We start from the raw sequence: 23,587 nt of genomic DNA, 5'->3' as shown, positions 1-23,587 counted from the left end.
CGTGTATAGTACACTATAATATATAATAATATTAAAATTATAAAATTATATTAATTATTATATTATTATTATTATTATTAATATAATTATATAATACAATATAATATATGCTATTATTATAATATAATAATTATAATATCATATTATAATTATATTATAATTATAATATCGTATTATTAAAATAATTATAATATTATTATAACATCTTATTATATGATAAAATAATAATATTAGAGTTATTAATATAATTATGATATTATTTGTTACAATATTATATTATATTATATTACAAGTTTGAATTTTAGATCGAGAAGATTGTAAATTTTAAATTTCATTAGGGGTATTATGGGTATTATAAAAGTTTCATTAATTGTACTATGATGATTCTCGCACAATTTAAAAACTAAACTTGTCTTTGGATATTTCTGATTTTAGCTGTAGATTCTTCAAAAGACACTTTTGAGTAGATTTATCAAATACTAAAATAAGCTTTTGCTACAAGCAGAAATTGATTTTGGGAGCGAAAAGTAATAGCAAACGTAGCATGAGCTTGATTGTAAGAAGTTGGATCATCATCCAAGCCAATATCATAATCACACTCATCTAGATAAACTTAATAATCATCTGATATAGCAGGCCTTTTATCTCTTTAAGATCTACATAAAGATACTTATGCATTTGAAATGCCTTCCTTCTCGATTTGGCTAACCATTTGAATTCCACTCTTTTCAATATTAGGTGTAAGAACCTCTTTTCCTTGGTAGCCCATTCTTCAATAGAGTTAAATTCTTTTGGTTTATCTTTCCCAATGAAATCTTCATCTTCCAAAGTTTCAACAATTCTAGTGCTGTGAGTGGGACAATAAAATCTAAAGCCCTTTGACCTTTCAGGATAATCTATAAAGTAGCAACTCAGGGTCCTAGGGTCTAATTTCTTTTATTGTAGGTTATGAATTTTAGATTCAGCTGGACAACCCCAAACATGTAAATAATTCAAAGTTGGTTTCCTGCCTACCCATAACTCTTAAGGAGTTTTAGGCACAACCTTACTAGGAACCCGATTGAGAATATGAACAGCTATCTTAAGAGCTTCACCCCACAAGAAATCGGGCAAAGATGAATTACTTATCATGCTTCTCATCATGTTAGTAAGAGTACAGTTTTGTCATTCAACTACACTATTTTGCTAAGGTGTATCGGGCATTGTGTAGTTAGCAATGATACCATTCTCTCTCAAATATAAGGCAAAAGCACTAGGATTTTGACCTGATTCAGTGAATCTTCCATAATATTCACCTCCTCTGACGGATCTCCCACTTTTAATCCGACGATCATGTTGGTTTTCAACTTTAGCTTTATATATTTTGAAAACATCTAGTGCTTTAGATTTTTCATTAATAAGATACACATACACATACACATACTTAGAATAGTCGTCAATAAAAGTAATTAAATATTTGTGCCCAATAATAATTGGAGTTGGATAGGGTCCCATACATCTGTATGAATTATTTCAAATAATTATGTGGATCGTGATGCATTCTTTTTCGTAGTCTTTATGGATTTTCCTTTAATACAATCCACATAAGTGTTAAAATCAGAAAAATCAATTGAATTTAGAATTTCACCTTTAATAAGGCCTTCCATTCTACCTTTTGAAATGTGACGTAGTCGTTATGCCACAACATGGATGAATTTTCATTTTTTCTAATTCGTTTTCTAATCACTTTTTCATTCACATAAAAGGATAAAAGAGACTGTGCATATAAGTAATCCAAATTCAAAGAATATAGATTACCTTGTACAGAACCAGAACCAACTAACTGAGAACTATGGAACAGAGAAATTACTTTACTATTTCCAAACTTTAGTTGAGAACCCATATCACTCATCTTCATGATATGCTCACGAACATCACTATGACCATCATACTTCACTGTCATCATTTTGATCATAAGGGCACTGGCTAAAGATTTGGAAGTTCTCAAAAATTGCTCTTCGACTGATTTCATATAGCTTATTGCATTATCTGAATCTTTCAAACAGCAGGAGTAATTGAGCTTTTCATTATCATTAGACTCGTGCGATTTGAAACGCTCCCACTTTTCATATAAAGCCTTTTCCTCATTAGAACTTTCAGTTTTTGGCTTTATGGGAACAGACTCTCTTAATGCATAGTCAAAGTCCAAACAGCCTAGAACAATGCCAATTTTTTCCTTCCATTTCTTGAAATTAGTTCCACTCAAAGCTTCATACCAGAAATACATAGTAACAGCAGTAGGATTCATTGCTGCAAAATGACAATTTTAACTAGTACGTGTACAATCAGTGTACATATCGTCATGTTTTTTTTTTTTTTTTTTTTTTTTTTTTATTTTTATGTTAATTTTTTTTTTTTTTTTTTTTTTTTTTTTTTTTTTTTTTTTAATTTTATACACCACACATTTATCAGTTCAAATAATAAACTAATCTAAACAAAATATTGCAATCTTCCGTTGGGATGAAAACAATAAATAAGACATAAGATAAGTAAATTTCTTAAATACTCTTGTAACTTTTTCATTGCTTTAAATTTCAAGTTCTTTAAAATGAAAGCCTTTTTACTACAAAACATGAGAGAATTAATTACCGTTGGGTAGGAACAATTCAAGGTTACTAATATATGTATTTAAAGCATTCAATAAACCATGCATTATAGTGATAATCCGTTGGGTTAGTCACCAAGGTTTTATTTTTAATTTTAACATTAATTTAAAGCATTTTAACCATGCATTATGATGACTTTCCGTTGGGTAAATCATCATGGTTGTAGTTAATTGTTCGTCAAAAATCCTATGTATGTAAATAACTCTACGCAAGTGTACGTAATCGAACAAGTAGTACAGTTTAAAGAGTATCGTCTCCACAAGAATTGAGTTAATAAGATTGATTACAAAAACCAGTGTGCTAAAATAAATCAAAGAGTGAATCAAGAAACAAATTGACAAGGATTAAGTAAACTAAATGAGTAAAATGAATGGGTGTGATTAAAATGCAAACAAAAGGTAAGACTTAACAACATCTATGTTACAAGCTGTGAATCAATGATGGGTAAAGGCTAGGATTACTGATTTTCCCTCAGTTGCAACTCTGACCACAATTGCTATAGGAATGTTGTAGCAAAGTTCATCCAGTTAACCTAAAATTATGCATAATCATCTTCTGACAGATCTATGCTTGTAGTTCCTTAAACCAAAATTAACATATTCCTATGCATTCTAGTTTTTAAAACTAAAGTTAAGCACCAATCTTAATGGGTCGTACAAGACAATAATATATTCCTACACTATTCCCTTATATTATCCAAGATAGATCTAACGAAAACTAGCCTTTCCAGAATTAATTTTAGTTTATATTTTTCACTAAATGATGGCCTGTCATTTAACAAAAATTAGACAATAAACACACTTGAATAAACAGGATGAAAATTACACAAACAATCATAATAACTAATAAATCTTCATTGCAACTTTGGTTCCATCAATAATCCTAGCTAAAGAAATTTAGCTCATGTTTAGTTCAAAGAAATTAGAAATAATATAAACAACTAGATCCATTTGTTCATAGAGAGAAAATAAAGAAAGATAGAAGGAAATGATTAAGCTAAAATCTGAAGGCTAAATAGGTATGCGTCCTTGCTTTCTCGTGTCCAGCCGTGCTGTACTACTTCCTTCAACTTCAAAAATCAACTCTCCTTTTTCCTCCTGTACTCTCCTATTTTCTCCCTTTTTTAGCTTGTACAGAGTAATTGTGCGCCTCCTCCTTGCTTGTCCTTTTGTACAGTACTCTTCTTTTCCTTTTATATTAGGGCAGGTTGAGGTGCCCTAATTACACGTACGCCTAAGAGCCAAAACTGAAGGTCCCCCTTCTAGTGCTCTTACAGCTGTCCTCTCTTGACAAAGTCAGCAATTGGACCACTACCAGCTATAAATGAAAAACTGCACTAGCTTGCACGTTTTGGCTATTTCTGCATTGCTACAACTTTGCTGCAGCAACGGGTGAATTCCTGCTTTCCATTCCTTTGCTGTGCTTTTTTTCAACGTGCTTCCACCAAAGCTGCCCTTGGACTTCCTGCACGGTCAACCCAGAGTCAACATATTTTTATTGAATTTGAGGACTAAATTCATGATTGGACGAGATTGTTCCACAAGTATCAACCTTTTACCAACTAAATAAAAACTAAGTAATGTTATGTAAAATATTAACACTAAGACATTTTACCTTGAGAAATCTACAACTATTAAACCAAAAAGCATGCTAAATAACTTTATTTCATCGAGTTATCATTAATCAATAAACAAAAAGATATTACAAATTTAATAAGCAGTTATACTACACATGAATTAATTCAATTCCCATGATATCTTATTATCTATATACGTATAATGATAACGTTTGATACATATGAGTTTATCATGAATAATTGCATATAAAATATACTCATGTGTATAAGCATATAAAAATTCTCGTTATCATAATATACACAAGTTAAAAGAATTAGCAATAAGGAGAAGAATTAGAATCACCTTTGATTTGGCCAAAACGTTCATTTACAACTCATAAAATACAAAAATGCCCATGCATCAAAATTAATAACCCCACTGATACCAATTGTTAGAAATTTTTATAACAATAATAATAAAACATAATTTGAAGATAAAAATTTTGAATGCATGAAACAAAACAATATAATAATATATTTTATATCATACCTTGATCCATATTGAGGAAGCAAATGTTACAAAGTCTTTATACTAGGTGGGATGACCAAGAGTATTCAACTCACTATTCTCATTATAGTTGATGAGTAACTATTTGTGGTGTATAACAAGACTTAATTCAAAAGATGAGAATGTGAGTTGGGACCTTGATCTTTTTATAGGGAGATAATGCGTTAGTTTGAGTCTTCTCATCAAAAGACTCATAACTTCTCTTCTTAATTCACTTGAGTTAATGCCTCACTTAAGAGGCTTTAGAGAAAGGTCGCAAAAGGAATTCGATATGAACTTTACGTTAGGGTTCTATACATATTTAAAACTCCCAAATTAGATGCACTTTAAGTCAAATAGTTCACCATTAAATGACTTCAATAGTACTTAATTAATTTCCATGAGTTAAACTAGTATTTTCATTAATGAAAAATTAATGCCAAGGCCATATTAAGTTAAGAAACTTTCAACATGATTGTTTTAGGCTCATTAATCGTTAATTAGTAGACAAAGGTTGGTGAACTTGTTGATCTAATGTTCCTAGAACGATTTCTACAAACGTAAAGCCTTGTAATAATTCTTTGTTATAAAAAAAAAACTCGTATATATTCAATGAATTTGTAAAATTTCAGAGGTCTGGCCTAGGGTTGATAATAAATAATACAATAAATATATATATATATAATACAAGAATTCAAAATCAAGTAACTTGCCTAATCCCCTAAAGGTAAGTAATAAAGTTGTAGAGGGTAGAATTTACCGTCGAATTTGTACCAGGCCAATGTCCGAATTTGGACTAATTAGAGAGTTGGTATCGTATGGCAGAGAATAAACGCAAAAAAAAGTAAATAAGAGATAGACAAAAAAAAATTTGTAGTGATTTCTCTGATAATCTAAGAAAAGTCCACTATAGGGTCTTCGTTGTTTTTCCACTACAATTGATGTAAATTACAATGCAGTTGAGAGAAAAGCGGGAAGAGAGAAGAGGGGAATTCAGGTGAATAGTAGAGAAAATAAAAGAAAATAAGCCTAGAACTGTGAAACCCAAGCCTAAACTTCGTACAACTCACTATGAATGCCTTGGAAAACGTGTAGAACACCTGTAGAAGCTAGGGCTTGTGTACGTAATTCTCTAGGCGTGGAGATTCTCCTCTTGGGCGTGAATTAAGCCCTTATTTATAGGTTTGGTGACTGAATCTCTGTAGGATAAGATCTTATGTTTGAATTTTGATAGGAGATATCTTGTAGATAAGCCCATAATTTGAATATTCAAATTAGGATTGAGATAATCCCTTTTTTAGAGGAGATATTCTTGTTCAAATAAGATTCTCTGTGATTTGGAGAGATAATTTCGTGCATAATCTGATCCTTATCTAGTAACTTGGGCGCCAAGTCACCCAGACAATTCGACAACTCATCAGATGAGTTGTCGGTCCATCAGGTCGCGACCTGCGAGCTGTCTGAAGCTCACGGCTCGATTTTGATGTGCTGGAGTCATTCTTCTAGGTCATTCCTTGATATGGAAAGTCACGGACTCGACAAATAGCTTGTTGTTCACTAGAATCTGGTCTGACGACCTGTCGGGCCGGCGAGCTGTCGGTAGCTCCTAACTAATTCCATAGGCTGATTTTTTAATAAATCCTCATTCTCTAAGAAATGCAGTGACACATGTATGGTGAGAAATAAGATACGAAATTTAACCTCAACAAAAGTAAAATTACTTTTATAAAAAAATTTTAAAATTTTGGAGGCTTGGCCTAATGTTGAGGGTTAGGATCGTAAATGTCATGATACCACAAATTAAAATATATATGTATATATATATTTATAAAATAATTGTATAACATTTCCATTCATACAACCGACATATATACATATACACATGATAGAATAATTTCAAAATCAAGTAAGTTGCCTAATCTCCTAAAGGTAAGGAGTAAAGTAAAATTATAAAATTACCAAAAACTTACTGATCAAAAAATCAACTTTAAACAAAAAAAAAAAAAAAAAAAGCTAAGTTGCTCTAATAATTTCAACTTATGTCATGTCGTCATATGCAGTCAGTGAACTAGCCGAAGGACACGCATCTAGGAAGATTGTGGAGATAATTTGCCTAAGCGAGCCAGAGTCCAACATCAACAAAAGCACTAAGATTGACAGAATTTTAAAAGTCCACAACACGGAAAACATACTTTTATCAGTTCGAAGACTAGAGAGAAATGGTGAAAAACAAAGGCAGCAGACGGGAATGAACTCTTAAGATTTTATGCCACAACCATTTCATGTTCTCTTGGCACGAACGACTCTTCCAGTCCATGCAAGTCGAACACTTGTGGTGCTTGTCAGATTCTGAGAAACAGGTTCTCCGCAAGGAAGGATTTTGTTGGGCGGTTTGGGATCTCTGCTGCCTCAACTAGTGAAAGAGCTTTGAAACATGTTGGTGAAGAAGGTCATTATCACTTTAAGAGGAAGGCTTTGTTTGTGTGCAGAGTTATAGCTGGGAAGATCCATGGTCCTGTGAGAAAATTCGATCAAGGTTATAGTTGTTCTTCTTCTGGATTCGATTCTTGGAAATTGGGTCGGAATAGCAGTGTCGAACAACTCCTGCCTTGTGGTGATTTACAATATCTAAAGGGTACATACTTGAAAATTGAAATTATAAACTTTAGATTTCTTATATTACATTTTTATCATGTTTATTTTATTTTATTTATTTATTTTTTTTTGGCCATAGATACCAGTGTGTGGATATTCGTTAAGAGAATGAAAAACAAAAGAGAGAACTTTCCGTATGCACCATCTCTATTTTCTATATTAAACAGAATATATATATTAGTCTTTTTATATAAAAAAGAAACAAATTTTTTATTATTATTTTTATCAATAGCATGGGATGATATTCTCTACTATTTCTGTAAAAAGAAATAAAAAACGAGCTACTTTCCTTTTTTCAATAATTTTTTTCTTCACAAATTTAAGAAATCAATTAAAATAAATTAATCAAAATTAAAATCTAAAGGTTTTCCTTTTTCAATTTTGGATCTTTCATATTCAATATCACAACACGTTAATTATCTAATTTATTTCCATAAAATACAAAGTTCAATTTATTATTCTCTACTTATTTGTATAATCACAAGATTAAGTTACTGTAGGGATTTTATGGGCTTTTATTATTTGATTCTCAATATTCATGAATTCAATCCAGTAACACCATTTTGATATAATGAATCAAGTATTAATTTCATAGTAACTCCATTATAAACACAAAATTGCACTCTAAATAATATAGACAATTTATGAGAAAACATATCACCATTTTGATATAATGAATCAAGTATTAATTTCATAGTAACTCCATTAAAAACACAAAATTGCACTCTAAATAATATAGACAATTTATGAGAAGACATAAATATGTTTTTCTATACATATATATAGTGTAACGCATGACACACTATATAGTCATATATTATGCCCCTTTGTATAACTCTCACAATTTAATAGGTTTCATTGTTTATCCAATTAAATTACATATTTGACGTTAAGCCTCTACGCATTTTATTAAGAGTAATTATATTTGCACATAGTAATTAAATTGTCATACATAAATTATTTTAATATAACGTAATCCCAACAGAACATGAGTCATATTAGATTTACAAAAATATGATGATTTAGTAGAATTTATTAAAAATATGCCAGATTTAAAATCATGCATTATTAGTATAGTATTTTTGTTCACATCGTAGCATAAACTCTTCATATATGATTGAGTTAATAAATAAAGAAGTATGAAGGGAAACGTACGTGTTAGTTAATAGTTTTTAACCGGAATCCTAAGAATAGCTCTCTTCTCTGGCTTTAATTACCTCTAAATTTTAATTTGCTGGCGGATAGTTGATTTTCAGTCCAATAGGCTCTTTTGTTTCTTGGGAGGTATTTATGAGAATTTGCAAGAGTAGTCGAGAAATTTTCTTTCCACCTTGAGAATTCAGTTTGGAAATTCGGTTTATATGTTCAGCAAGAAGAATTTATAACGAGTAAGTTCATAATGGGAACACCAAGGTTTGATTCGTTGGTGGCGAATTCAACTTCACGTGCTCACCTTATTTTTCCCAAAATTTAGGTGAAGAAAAGAAAAAAAAAAATTAAATGCGAACGTCTATTTAAGGGTACCCACAAACATTATACTTGTTTCTTTGTAGCTAGTCTTTAATTTGGATAACAGTAATATTAGTAATTAGTCATACTCTTCACAAAAATCATACAAAAGAAAATAAGAATCCAATAGCCATGGCCACTCAGACCATCGTCAAGAAGAGGGCCTGCGTGGTCGGCGGTAGCGGTTTTGTCGCCTCTTTGCTTGTGAAGCTTTTGCTTGGGAAGGGCTATGCCGTTAATACCACTGTTAGAGACCCTGGTAATTGGTCTTCCTTCTTCTTTGCATCTTTGCTTTATAGTTTTTTTTTCTTAAGCTTATTGAAACTTTTTGCTTTGTACTTTGCCTAGCTCTACTATATATTCTGCCTTTGACTTTTTCCTTACCTACTTGGTTAATGCATGCATCATGCATGTTTTTGGTGGACCTTATTTTTTGAGTCTTCGATTAATTCCATGAATAGCCCTTGAACTTAAGACGTACGTTGTCCCACACTTTGATCCTCAAAGTTAAAAATGTCTCACTTCGATCCTCAATGTTTCGCTTTAATCAATTAACACCTTTCTGTCCTTGGGGTCTAAAAGAATAGGAAGAAATCTCCCACTTAACATGTGGAGTCGTGGACCACAACTGAGAGTATTTTGGTAGATTTTAATGATTTTTGTTGGATTTATTTAACAAAAAAAAAAAAAAAAAAAACCCTTTAAATTCTTTTAATGATTTTTGTTGGATTTATTTAACAAAAAAAAAAAAAAAAAAAAAACCCTTTAAATTTTTTCTATCCAAAAACCCAAAACCCAAATTATAGCAACAACAAAAAAAGAGTTGAATTTGAATTTTTATGAAAGTAAATACTGTAACAAAAAACCGAATTGTTTTAAATCAATGAAACCAACTGACCTAAACTTTGTCTCGTCTATAACTTCCTTCACCTTTTCCCCAACATCTCCTGTCGTTGCCGCCTACTCCACCTCCCAAAAAGATCAGTTTTTTTCTGTTCTGTTATTTTCTTTTCTTCATTAATCTAGATCCTTTGTTGCAATGCTGGCCGTATAGATGATTGACAAAGTAAGTTGTGGTAATATTAGAATTTTAGCATATTGTCATATTTTATGTATTTTGAATATTCTTTTTTTCTGTTATGCCAGTTGTCTTGTGAGGTAAGGATTGTGTGAACCAAATCCAATGCCTCTCTATATATGTTTTTTCGGTTGTACCTCTTCTTGAGTAATGAAAGACAGTTTCTTATTCTTCTTCATTTCTCTTTCATTCTTCTCTAATATGGTATCAGAGCTTTAATCCTCTGCTCTTTCTTCTTCTCTCTTCTGACCCATTTCTTCTCCTTCCTTCTGACCTACGGCTCGTGGTGGCTAGAATAACAATAATAACACAAATCGGTTCCAGCCTCTCACCCCTACTTCTTCTCCTACTACCCAATCCATTCTAGATCCAGCCGCCATGGATAACATCAATAGCCATTTTTTTCTTCACAGTGGCGATCACCCAAGATTAACTCTCGTCTCTCATATACTCACTAGTCCGAACTACAATACCTGGAGTCGTGCCATGCTTATGGCACTCAATGCCAAAAATAAGCTCAAATTTGTTGATGGTTCTCTTCAGCAGCTCGCCTCTGTTGATCCCACCGCTGGTATTTGGTCTCGGTGCAACAGTATGGTGACCTCTTGGTTGCTTAATGTTGTCTCCAAGGAGATTGTTGAGTCTCCTTTACCTTGATAGCGCTCACGTGGTTTTGGCCGATCTCCATGAACGATTTCGTCAGAGTAATGCTCCACGCATTTTTCAGATCAAACAACAGCTTCATGGTCTATCACAGGGCTCTCTGGATCTCAACACTTATTTCACTCGATTGAAAATTCTTTGGGATGATTAAGAATTTTCAACCCGTTCCCGTTTGTCAATGTGGAGGTATGAAGGCATGGTTGGATTATCAAGAACAGGAGCATGTGATGCAATTTCTCATGGGTCTCAATGACTTTCTGGGACAAGAGGCCAGATCTTAATGCTGGATCCTTTGCCCTCTGTTGCAAAGGTGTTCAATCTGGTCATTCAGGAGGAACGACAACGCACCATTGGCTCCATTCCCACTGCTCCAAGGGATTCTTTGGCCTTCAGCGTCCCTTTATCATAACCACCCCTTCTTCTGACTCCAAATGTTCCTGTTGCGGCGGTTTCATCTTCTCATTCTCGGCCCAGACGTGACCGTCTGATATGTTCTCATTGTGGACTAACGGGCCATTCTGTGGATCGGTGCTACAAACTTCATGGTTTCCCACATGGTTACAAGCCCAAGCCCAAGGCCCAAGCACACCAGATCTCAATTCAATCCACATCTGAGACTTCTCACCTCACTACCTCTGTTTCTACCGCTGCTACAACAACAACTTTCTCTCCTCCATCTAACTAGCTCTCCACTGATCAGGTTCAGCAACTCATTGCCTACCTCAGCTCGTAACTTTAGCTTTGTGGTGCCTCTACATCTGGATCTCAATCGGCTATGGATCCTTATGTGTCCCATGTCAATGGTAATCTCTCCACTGTTCTTTCTCTTTCGCATCCAACTGTTTCGCCCAAAAACTCAGGTTTTTGATACTGGTGCCACACACCATGTATGTTGCTTTCTTTCTCTTTTTTCTCACTCAAAAATAATTCACCACACCACGATCACCCTTCCTAATGGTCAGACTATTGATATTACTAGACTTGGTACTATTCCTTTATCTGATTCTTTAATTCTGCACAACGTCTTATTTGGTCCCCTGTTCTCTTTTAATCTTCTCAACGTGAGTGCTCTTACCCTCAGCCAATCTTGTCGTGTTAATTTTTCTTATGCTTCTTGTATCATTCAGGACCTTACTCGGGGCCGATTGGAAGGGATAACAGACACAACAATCCTTACTTTTTAGAACTAGGAGCTTTAATTTGTAATTCCATGTTTTCTTGTTCTGTATTGTCAAAGCATGATGTATGGCATTTTCGCCTAGGACATCCATCTCCTGTAAAACTTCAAATGCTTCATAATGAATTACAAATTCCTGGTTCTCTTTCAAATTTTTCATCTCATTCTCGCATCTGTCACATGGTTAAATAAAAATGTCTTTCGTTTATTTCGCATAACCATATGTCCGATAAGCCATTTGATTTGATACATATTGCAACTACCTCTGGGCATCAGTATTTCCTCACTATTGTTTATGATTGCACTAGAGCTACTTGGGTTTATATTTTACATGCAAACTCAGATGTGCTTACCATTTTTCTGAATTTTTACACTCTTATTCAAACTAAATATGGCACTCCTATAAAATTTGTCTGTTCATATAATGCCCCTGAGTTAGCTTTCACTGATTTTTTCCGCTCTAAAGGCATCCTTCCTTATCATTCTTGTGTTGACACACCGGAACAAAATTTTGTTGTTGGACGCAAACATCAACATATCCTTAATGTGGCATGCACCCTTCTTTTTCAGTCTTGTGTCCCACTTTGTTATTGGGGTGATTGTGTTATGATAGCGGTCTATTTAATTAATCGCACTCCCTCACCCTTGTTGTCCAACAAGACACCTTTTGAACTTTTAAATCACAAAAGGCCTTCTTATGCTCATTTACGTACATTCGGTTGTCTTTGTTATGGTTCAACTCTTCCTTGTCATCGCACTAAATTCACTACTCGGGCCCAAAGCTCTGTGTTCCTTGGCTATCCCTTCAGATACAAACTTCTTGATTTGGAAAACAATAAAATCTACATATCCCGGAATGTGCAGTTCCATGAAACCATCTCTCCTTTCGTCAACTCTCAACCACAATCTGTCATTCATGACTTCTTTAGTCATCGTGTCCTTCCCACTCCTATCTCTACTCCATCCGAGTATCCCAGTGCTTCACTCGTGCCTACTTCTGCTCCCTCCAGCCCTATATTAACTCTTGCCCCTCATCATTCTATCACTTCATCCCGTCCTCGTTGCATTATAAACCACCCTTTTATTTGTGAGATTACCATTGTTATCTCGCCACTCATGATTCGCCTGCTTCGGAAGTCTCCTCCTCCAGCTCAACTCCATATCCTATCTCTTCCTTTCTTAGCTATCACAAGCTTTCTTCACCATTCCGTCACTTTATCTTGACTATTTCCTCACACAAGGAACCTAAGTCATTTTCCTAAGCCATTGAGAATCCGCTATGGCGTGATGCCATGAATATGGAGCTACAGGCTTTGGAAGACAATGGGACCTGGTCTATTGTCTCGCTACCTCCTGGTAAGCATTCCGTGGGATGTAAATGGGTATACAAAACTAAATTTCATGCAGATCGTACTGTGGATCGGTATAAAGCCCGTCTTGTGGCCAAAGGGTTTATGCAACAAGAAGGTATTGACTTCCTTAACACCTTTTCCCCTGTTGCCAAAATTGTTACTGTTAAAGTTTTACTTTCGTTAGCTATTGTTTCGGGTTGGTCTCTTACCCAACTTGATGTCACTAATGCATTTCTTCATGGTGACCTTACCGAAGAGATCTATACGGCTTTGCCTCCTAGTTACGCTCGTCACAAGGGGGAGACCTTACCTTCCAATGCTGTTTGTAGGCTTCATAAGTCTTTATATGGGCTGCAACAAGCATCTCGCCAATGGTTTCATAGGTTTTCTACTGTTTTGATTTTGAAAGGTTTTACTCAATCCGCTTGTGACCATTCTTTATTCATCAAAGCTTGTGGGCATTCCTTTTTGGCATTCTTGGTATATGTTGATGATATTATCATTGCTAGCAATGATCAATAATCAGTGGATGCTCTTAAGTTAACATTGAGCAAACGATTTAAGATGAAAGATTTGGGTGCTCTATGATATTTTTTGGGTTTTGAAGTTGCTCGTTCCAACACTGAAATATCTATCTGCCAACAGAAATATGCACTAGAATTGCTCTCTGATGCAGGGTATTTGGGGTGTAAACCGGCTTCTATTCCTATGGAACCGAACCTCAAATTATCCGCTTCGGATGGTAAATTGCTCACTGACCCTACCAGTTATAGACGGCTGATTGGCAAGTTGATTTATCTCACCATTACTAGGCTTGATCTCAGTTGTTCGGTTAATCGCCTCAGTCAATTCTTGGCTGCTCCGCGAACTCCACATCTCCAAGCAGCACTCCGCATCTTACAATATATCAAGAGAGCTCCAGGACAAGGCCTTTGCGGATGCTAATTGGGGGACTTGCCCTGATACACGTCGCTCTCTCATTGGTTTTTATATTTTCCTTGGATCTTCACTCATTTCTTGGCGATCAAAGAAGCAGCAAGTTGTCTCTCGTTCTTCGGCAGAAGCTGAATATCGCTCCATGGCCAACACCACCTGTGAGATTGTCTAGCTCCTCGGTCTTCTTCGTGAACTGCGTGTTCACCATCATGGTCCGGCATTACTTTATTGTGACAATCAGGTCACTCTTCATATAGCAGCCAACCCTATCTATTATGAGCGCACCAACCATATCGAGATTGACTATCATCTCGTGCGAGAAAAGATACAAGATGGGATCATTAAAATAATGCATGTAGCGACACACAATCAGCTGGCAGATCCTTTTACCAAGGCTATACATTCTTCTCAATTTCATCTTCTCTTGAGCAAGATGGGAATTCACAATCTGTATTCTCCATTTTGAGGGGGAGTATTAAAATTTTAGCATATTGTCATATTTTATGTATTTTGAATATTCTTTTTTTTCTGTTATGCCAGCTGTCTTGTGAGGTAAGGATTATGTGAACCAAATCCAAAACCTCTCTATATATGTTTTTTCGGTTATACCTCTTCTTGAGTAATGAAAGACAGTTTGTTATTCTTCTTCATTTCTCTTTCATTCTTTTCTAATAGGTAACAGAGAGGGGTAGATATTTGATTTATGCTTTTTGGTTCCCACTGTCTCTTCTATTTGTTTTTTCCTTTGTCTAGAGTGCTTTGTTTTTGGACTAGAAGTTTATGCTACTTTAGACGCTTAACCAAGTACCGCATAATTGAATTATTTTAATTTGATGATGACATTTTAAACAGATCCATAGAGAGCGGGGATAGAGAGAATCTTTTGAGGATTTTTTTCTTTGATTAGATAGATGGAGGCAAATGCCATTTTTTTCTTTGGGAAATAACTTTTGTAGAGTGATAACCATGATTATCACTAATAAAGTGATGAATTATATTGATTAAAATTAATTTATCACTAACGGATATTGATTAATCAATGATAAACTATCAAGTCAATAAGAGATAGTCGTCATGTCAATCAGTAATAAACGGATTTATCATTGGTTTACCATGATTAATTACTGATAAATGGTTAGTTACTTAATTTTTACAAATTTTTTTTAATAATTATTAAGAACAATCATTTTTATACTTATGCCTTTTTTTTCATTAAATCCAACTGCATATACTAAAATACCCTTAATTATTCTTTGCGTTGGTAATTTCTGATGTCGGAAAGATGTCAATTGAGGATAAAAAAAGAAATGTTGGGATCAAAGTAGGATGTTTTAAATTTTGGAGGCTAACAATCCCTAAGTTTGAGGACTATTCATGCAAATAATTCTCAAATTGAATGAATAACCTTGCACATTAGTGGATTGCGTTTGTGCCTTTTGATGTTTGCACGTTACATTTGCACCCCGTGGCGTAAGGTCGCTAACACATTAGTATTTGCTCTGTTTGGTTTGAGAAATTGAGGGCTTGTTCTTTTGGAGTTTAACTTGAGTATAATTTTTTAGTTGAATTTGAGTTATAACTTGAGTTGAACTTATAACTTGAGTTTGTGTTTGGTTGTGTACATTTGAGTTATAGTTTGAGATGAGAATCTTTTTGAGTTTGTGTTTGAGTGAGTCAAAACTTGAATTTGTATTTAGATAGTATTTTAATAAAAACTCAATGCTGATGAAAAATTTTAATAGGGTATATGGGTCGGTTTTATTTGTCTTTACGTTGTCAACGCATAGAAAAAAAATCATCTCAATCAGAATTAAAACGAAAAAGTTATAGCATTTTTAAGAATAAAAAAAATATTGTTCATTAATTTGAGTTCGAGTTTCTGAACTCGAGTTGAAGGGAAAACTTGAACTCGAGTTTTAGTCCTAAACTCGAGTTTGAACTCGAGTTTAAACTCCAGTTTGAACTCGAGTTTAAACTCCAGTTTAAACTTAAAAGAACATGAACTCGAATAAAATTATAACTCGAGTTGTCTTTTTTTGAGTTTTTCACTCAAAAGAACAAGTCCTGAATAATAGGGAGATGCTTGTTTCTTGCTTATTTATACCTCTCGTTTCAGTTGATCAAATCGGGAAAATTTGCACGATTTCTCATAACTATCATTACGAAACACTCTCCAAACACAATAATAACGAGAGATCAACAAAACACTTACATTTAAACAGCTTTATTCCTTTTCAGTTCCTAATTTAGCCAAAGGGGATACAAAGTTTTTGGCTGATCTCTCAATGTTCATCCATGTTTGGAGAATGTTAATTAATAAGGGTAAATCGGACTCAAATCATGACCTATTCAATTTTAATGTCTAAATGATGTTTAACCAATTAAATTATAGCATGTCATTTAAAATATTTGAAATGATTTTTAATTTAATTCTTCATACTTTAATATTTAGTCCATTTAACGACGTGTTAGAGTGTGATTTTTATAACTACAAGAATCTGAATCTAGGTAAATCTGAAAAATCAAACAATTTTTCTCTGATTTTACCACTAGGGGTGTGGAGATTGAAAGGAAACCCTAAATTAGAATGGATTTGTTAAAAAAGAAAAATGTTTGAAGTTTGTTAAAGTACATTAGAAGTTTTTGATAATTTCCTCAGGTATTAATGTCACGACCCAAAATGGGGCGGGTTAAACTAAAAACTAAATTTAATTAAATGAGATTAATTAATAAAATTCAAAAAAATAAATATTTATAAAATAAATATTAAAATATATTGCTCTGAAATCTTTTATTTTAAAGTAATTACAAAACACTTCAAAATATATACAACTTCTCAAAATGATACAACTCTGGGACAATGCCAACTAACACGGTTTACATACACTAAATACAGTACAACTTAGAATTAAAAAAAAAACATGAAATCCTAATAAACAAACCATCTTGAATCTCGAGCCTTCAGTTTATTGTCGTAAACATATTGCGCTGCAAATCAAACTGCTAACTCTGGACGGGGGGAAAACATTTAAAACAAGGGTAAGCCAAATGATCATAAGGGGAAACATGGATAACGACAATAAAACAAGAAAAGTAAAATAATCATAGAGACTTAGACACAATCGAAACTGAGATGCATAACTCAAATGCTAGAAATGGTAATATGTGAAAAATAATCAAATTAAAACTGATGCAGTCGAATGCAGAGTCAAGCGGTTAATCAAGTATTTGAAAATTCTTTCAAAATACTGTATCAATTTCAAATCCATTTTAAAAGTGAAGGAATCCGGTATCTAAATAGTCTATAACATTCTAGATATTTTGTAATTCTATTAGACCTTGGATATTCAAATCAAATGATAGATAAGTAGAGAATAAATCATATGCCGGTTGTTTGAATACTCTTTTCAAAGTACCGAGACGTAGTTTAGTGCGAAGCCTCACCACCCATGGTGCAGAGCGGCCCGTATGGGTTTCGGGACCTGCCCCTAAGAATACGATCTCCATATCCCGATCTCTGTAGCCACCATGCTAAAACCAACTATCTAAAATGCTCATTAAATAGCGTTTGAAAACTCATTTATCTCGTGCTCAAATTATCCCAATCCGAGACTAAATTCATTTCTTTTTTTTTAGTTCTCTTTCAAAAAGCATGACTCGCGAACTCGGGTTTTTAGAAAGATTTTTCATATACATAATCTCTATATATATTTAAGTACATTTATAAATGAAGATCCTTTTGAATTCTCAGAGTCGACGTAAACCGAGTTTTAAACTGAGAAGTAAAAATCCATGAAATAAGTCTAAAAAGGAAGAGAAATGCAATCTCATACTAGAACAAGATCAAAAGTCAAGAAATGGACGTGCCAAGTTCAATTATCTGTACGGTATTCATGTATGCACAACCAACAATAAAAAAGTATCATATTCCACTAAGATCTATTAAATTTCCACAAGATATTATTGGATGTCAAAGTGTTAATTTATCCTCTTCTAACACTTTTCATTGTATCCCATTAAGAACCTACTACTTAGTGTTAAAATAACCTCAAAGGCTCCAAACCATCAAATTTTCAGTCATAAATCAATTTATAACTCGAATCCATTTTCTTCATGAAAACAGTAAAGTGACAGATTCGTCGACTTAGACGTGAATATTCATAGGATATTATCTAAGTCTTCAAAAATTACAAAATCACCTCTAAAAGAAAGTAGACACGTAGATCTTTCCAATGAGCTATTACACGCCTTCATCTGAGCTCTCTATGTACCTCATAAACAGTTCTTTTTTTCTTAATTTGACAGCTTTTAGAAAGTTTCAACAAGAAACTTCCATATGCACAACTCAGGCTACAAAACTCCAAATTAAGTGATTCCAACTCCCACACGACACTAATAACTTTTTCTAAGTGGTAAAGAAGACGGTTTAGGTGCAGCAACTATAAATCATAAAGTGAGCGTCTCGGTTCTCATTTTATCAATTCCTACAAAAGACAATTTTAGCGACTGTTACGGAAATAACCATAAAATATTCGACATAGTCTCAAAAATTACAAAATCGTGCCTAATCGAAGTAGACATCCAACTATTTCCATAGAGCTATCATAAGCTTGATTTTGAGTCTATTAAGACCTCCAAAAACACGTTATACCAGATCATGAATTGCTGATTTTTCTGCAGAATTGCAACAACCGCATCCAATTTCAAAATTTTATATTTTAGGCTATGGTTATCCATTTAAAGCGATTCTTGTCTCTAATCGAAGCTTATAACGTCTATTTTGTGGCCTTACAATCAGATAGATCAAAATCTAAGCAAGGAGATACAGTTTCATTCTTTTCCTTGGGCAGCCCCTTACATGTTTCAATAAAACATCATTCTTTACGCTAACTCAAAAGAGAAATCCCTACTAATGACTCCAACAAGGCTGGTACAAATCTTAATTCGCCCAAACTAAACTCTTAAGGTTCAAAAATAGGATGCAAAAGCTAAAGAAGCTTATTGAGCCAAAACATGGTGTTATAATCCAAACCTAACTATGCACAAACCTCAAAAGGGGAAGTATTCCTTAGTCACTCACAACTCAATGTTGAACAAAAATTACTTGACTAATTATGAAATAGAACATTAAACACATGAGATTCAAGCTAAAGAATTTCTGAAAATGAACAACATCAAACTTTAACCATAGAACTAGTTGCAAAGCAATCACACTGCAAGAACGCATCATCAAAGGGGATTATAACACATTTTCTAAATCTGAAATATTGAAATAAAATATTAAATTCTCGGAGAAATCCGGATTTAATAGAAATCCGGATTTAATAGCACGCAAGACAAAATTCATACCCCAACTTGAATATAATAGTAGAAATATAAAATCACAAGAAACATAACAAGGAATATAGATGATTCATCAAACAATAGCAAAATAAGAGATTTTTGACAAACTTTGAAATCACTCATTATACAAAATCATAAAATAATGCCAAAGAAGAATGAAAAGTAAAGAATTTTAAAAAGATTGAAGAATCAAAACAAACCCTACCTCTTGCTCTTGAATTCCACATGCAATTCTTCCAATCTAAAAGCTTAATCTTCTTAGAATCTCAAGAAAATCTATCTCCAATCTTAAAATTGACTTTAAAATGAACTACCCATAAAAAATGGAGCAAAAGCTCTCTGCTTAGAATCTTGGATTCTCCCATGGATGAGAGAGAGACAAACGAGAGATAGAGGGAGTGAGAGAGAACGAGATACAGAAAGAGAGGGAGAGAGAGATCACGTGAGAGAGTGCGAGGGAGAGAGAGGGAGATAACGTGAAAAAGAGAGAGGGAAGGAAGAAAAGAAAGAAAAAGAAAAAGACAAGGGAAAAAGGAAAAATAAGCTTGAGTTTTTTTTTTTTTTTTTTTTTTTTTTTTTTTGTGTGTGTGTGTGTGTGTGTGAGTTTGCAATCTTAATAAATACTATTTGAATGCACGAGATTTTTATTATTTATTATTTATTTATAAGTTTTTTAGTTAAATAATTATACTAATAAAATGATATTTATTAAGAGTAAAAATAAAAATTAGACTCATGCACTCTTAAAAATTTTTAGGCGAAATTATATTTTAAAGCCCAACTTAAATAAAAATATAAAATGGCTTAATAATTTTTTATCTAAAAAAATTAGTTACCAACACGTAAAATAGATTGAAGAACTAAAACATCAATTTAAAAATAATTATTTCAAATGTAAAAAATTCTTAATAAAATAATCATAACTGAAAATGAATTTTGATTAATTAATACTAATAATTGACTTAAATTAATTAATCTTAATTAATTTAATCCAGTGTTACAATTAATTTTTAATATAAGAACCGCAGATGGGCATGATGCTTTCGTACTTCAACTCTTTAGTTGCTTGTTTTTTTTTTTTTTTTTTTTTGTTGTTGTTGTTGTTGTTGTTGTTGTTGTTGGCTATCAAGCTTTCTTTGTTTTTTGTTTTTAATTTACTTTGCTTGCTTGCCTTTAAGTTTTTTCATTTATTTTCTCTTTAAACGGCTCATTTATAATTTTTTTTACTTGCATAAATATTTTCACTTGTGAATATTCTCCATTACTAAATATCTATACTTATAGTATAGAAGATGTATATATTTTTTCAATTTTTTTTAACCATCATTATGCATAATATGAAATTATTGATATTTATAGAACCATAATTTTATTTAAGTTAAAATTTAAAACTTCTTAATAATTTACACTGTAATTTGAAAAAATTTATGATTACTTTTTTTTTAGTTTGAAAAATAATTATAAGTTGGCTATCTTTATTTATGTCTATTCTTATTAAAACATTGTTGGCATCCCTTAAAAAAACTTGGTTAGCATTGACTTAAAAAATAATAAGTTGAATTATTAGCTCATTAATTAAGAATTCTCACAATAACAAGGTCTAATTAAAAAACTTGTTTGTATTGAAACATTACTTATCATACTAAATAATTTTAAATAAATTTGAAAAAAAAAATCCAAATTGCAAAGTGAAAAAAAAAAAAAATGTTAACCTCAAGCTAGTAATAGTATAAAGTTGGAAGAACAGAAAGAATCTAGTCCACATTTCACCACTAGAATACAAGGATATTGGTAGCTAAGCACAACTTGATTTTATCAGATAAAGTTAGTGTAATGACTACATTATGAATCCAATTGTTTTGCAGATTTTAGCCACAATTTAAGTCTTTTTTTGTTACAGTGTTTTCACTCACAAAACAAAAATTTGAATTTATATTCAAACGTACATTACTTTTTTTTTTTTTTTGACATTTTATTTGGCCCGCAGTCAATCAGGAAAAGATATTACACCTCTTGCAAATGAAAGCTTTGGGTGAGCTAAAGATTTTTGGAGCTGATCTAACTGAGGAAGGCAGCTTCGATGCCCCTATAGGAGGTTGTGACCTCGTCTTCCATGTTGCAACGCCTGTTCACTTTGCCTCAGAAGATCCAGAGGTAAAGAAAAGAAATATCATGTTCTTAGCAACTTCTGGATCCATCTTAATGACAAAGCTACTTTGGCCTTTTCTGAACGTGTTTTATAGAATGACATGATCAAGCCAGCAATCCATGGTGTACTAAATGTTCTCAACTCTTGTGTCAAAGCGAAAACGGTTAAACGTGTCGTCTTGACGTCGTCTGCTGCAGCTGTTTCAATCAACAGGCTTAGCGGGACAGGCTTGGTTGTGGACGAAGCGAATTGGAGTGACATTGAGTTCTTGACTACTCAAAAACCACCTACTTGGGTAACACCCAACTTTAGTTTTCTTCTCTCATTCCATTTCATGCCTAAGAAACTTATGTATTGAATAAGAGTGCTTAAACCAAGCTTAATTGGTCTGACTTTGCAGGGCTACCCTGTGTCCAAGACACTAGCTGAGAAAACAGCTTGGAAATTTGCTAAAGAAAATAACGTTGACCTCATCACTGTGATCCCTTCTCTCATGGCTGGCCCTTCTCTTACTCCTGATATTCCCAGCAGTGTTGGCCTAGCAGCATGCTTACTTTCAGGTAATTTTGTAACCACAATATGCCATGTATGAATAGGCATACCATTAATTGACTTCATAGATGGATAGAGTGTTTTAACATTGGCATTCTAACATCTCGCAGGAAATGATTTCCTCATAAATAACATAAAAGGCATGCAAATGCTGTCAGGATCGATATCCATTTCGCACGTTGAGGATGTCTGCCGAGCTCACGTATTTTTGGCTGAGAAAGAATCGGCTTCTGGTCGTTACATTTGCTGTGCTGTGAACACCAGTGTTCCTGAGCTTGCAAAGTTCCTCAACAAAAGATATCCTCACTGCAAAGTCCCCACTGAGTAAGCACCAATAACCTATATTGAATTTGAATGTGATTGCTTAATTCAGCTTTTCAAATTAACAAAATCTCTAGTAATTAATGCTCTACTTTTTTCTCATTTGCAAATTGCAGTTTGGGAGATTTTCCCTCCAAGCCCAAGTTGATAATCTCCTCAGAGAAGCTGATTAAGGAGGGATTTAATTTCGAGTATGGGATTGAAGAAATATATGATCACACCCTGGAGTATTTGAAGACTAAAGGATTGCTTCACATCTGAAAGTCTCAATAATTGGTGATCTTAATTTCTACATGTATTTGATAATGTGTAATAGGATTTTTAATTAGCTCATCTTGCCTGGGCATGCGTGCTCTAATACAATAAAATTAGGATTATTATCACTTATGCCATATGAACTTTAGGGTCATTCTCAATTTGTTGCATAAACTTTAAAAACTCTCACTTTATCCCTGAATTTTAAATTATTTCCACTTAACGTCTTTTGTTGCAATTTCTGTTAAAAAACATATAGAAAAAAAGAGAATAACGCAGTCACGTGGTCTTTCTATTTAGATTTATGTTAAAAAGAAACATATAGAAACCACGTAACCACATTTAATCCCCTCTTTTTTTTTTTTTTTGATTTTCACAGAAATTATAACAAAGTGGTTAAGTGAGAATAATTCAAAATTCATGGGGCAAACACGTGGTCTTTCTATTTAGATTTATGTTAAAAATAAACAGATAGAAACCACATAACCACACTTAATCCCTTCTTTTTCGTTTGATTTTCACGGAAATTATAACAAAGGGGTTAAGTGAGAATAATTCAAAATTCATAGAGTAAACTGAAAATAACTCTAAAGTTCAAAGGCACCCGTGAGAATAATCCATAAAATTAGGATTGTAATTAGCCTTTTCCCTTTGTGGAAAAAAAAAAAAAAAAAAGTCTGGCAACAAGCTAATGTAATTGTCTCAAGTTAGAACAATTTGCATCCTTAAAATGTCATTGTCCTTTTTTTTTTTTTTTTTTGGGTGGAAGATTAGAATGTACTTTGACCTGTTAATTTGAATACTATCTATAGCTTAAGAAAACACCCTAGTTCGGCTTCTCATGTCACTC

General features: G+C 33.2%; 1 protein-coding gene across 1 annotated transcript; it reads left to right on the top strand.

Moving 5' to 3' along the window:
- The first annotated feature begins 9,043 nt into the window (after positions 1-9,043).
- Positions 9,044-22,768, top strand: LOC21397956 (anthocyanidin reductase ((2S)-flavan-3-ol-forming)). Its single transcript, XM_010089786.2, has 6 exons — positions 9,044-9,170; positions 21,448-21,614; positions 21,704-21,904; positions 22,010-22,169; positions 22,272-22,485; positions 22,599-22,768. Exons 1-6 carry the CDS (start codon positions 9,044-9,046, stop codon positions 22,741-22,743), a joined length of 1,014 nt encoding a protein of 337 aa, XP_010088088.1. The 3' UTR covers positions 22,744-22,768.
- Positions 22,769-23,587: the final 819 nt, after the last annotated feature.

Source organism: Morus notabilis, unplaced genomic scaffold, assembly GCF_000414095.1.
Source record: "Morus notabilis unplaced genomic scaffold, ASM41409v2 Scaffold457, whole genome shotgun sequence".
NCBI lineage: Eukaryota > Viridiplantae > Streptophyta > Magnoliopsida > Rosales > Moraceae > Morus > Morus notabilis.
The sequence above is the reverse complement of the archived record's forward strand: the minus strand, read 5'-3'. Positions and strand labels throughout refer to the sequence as shown.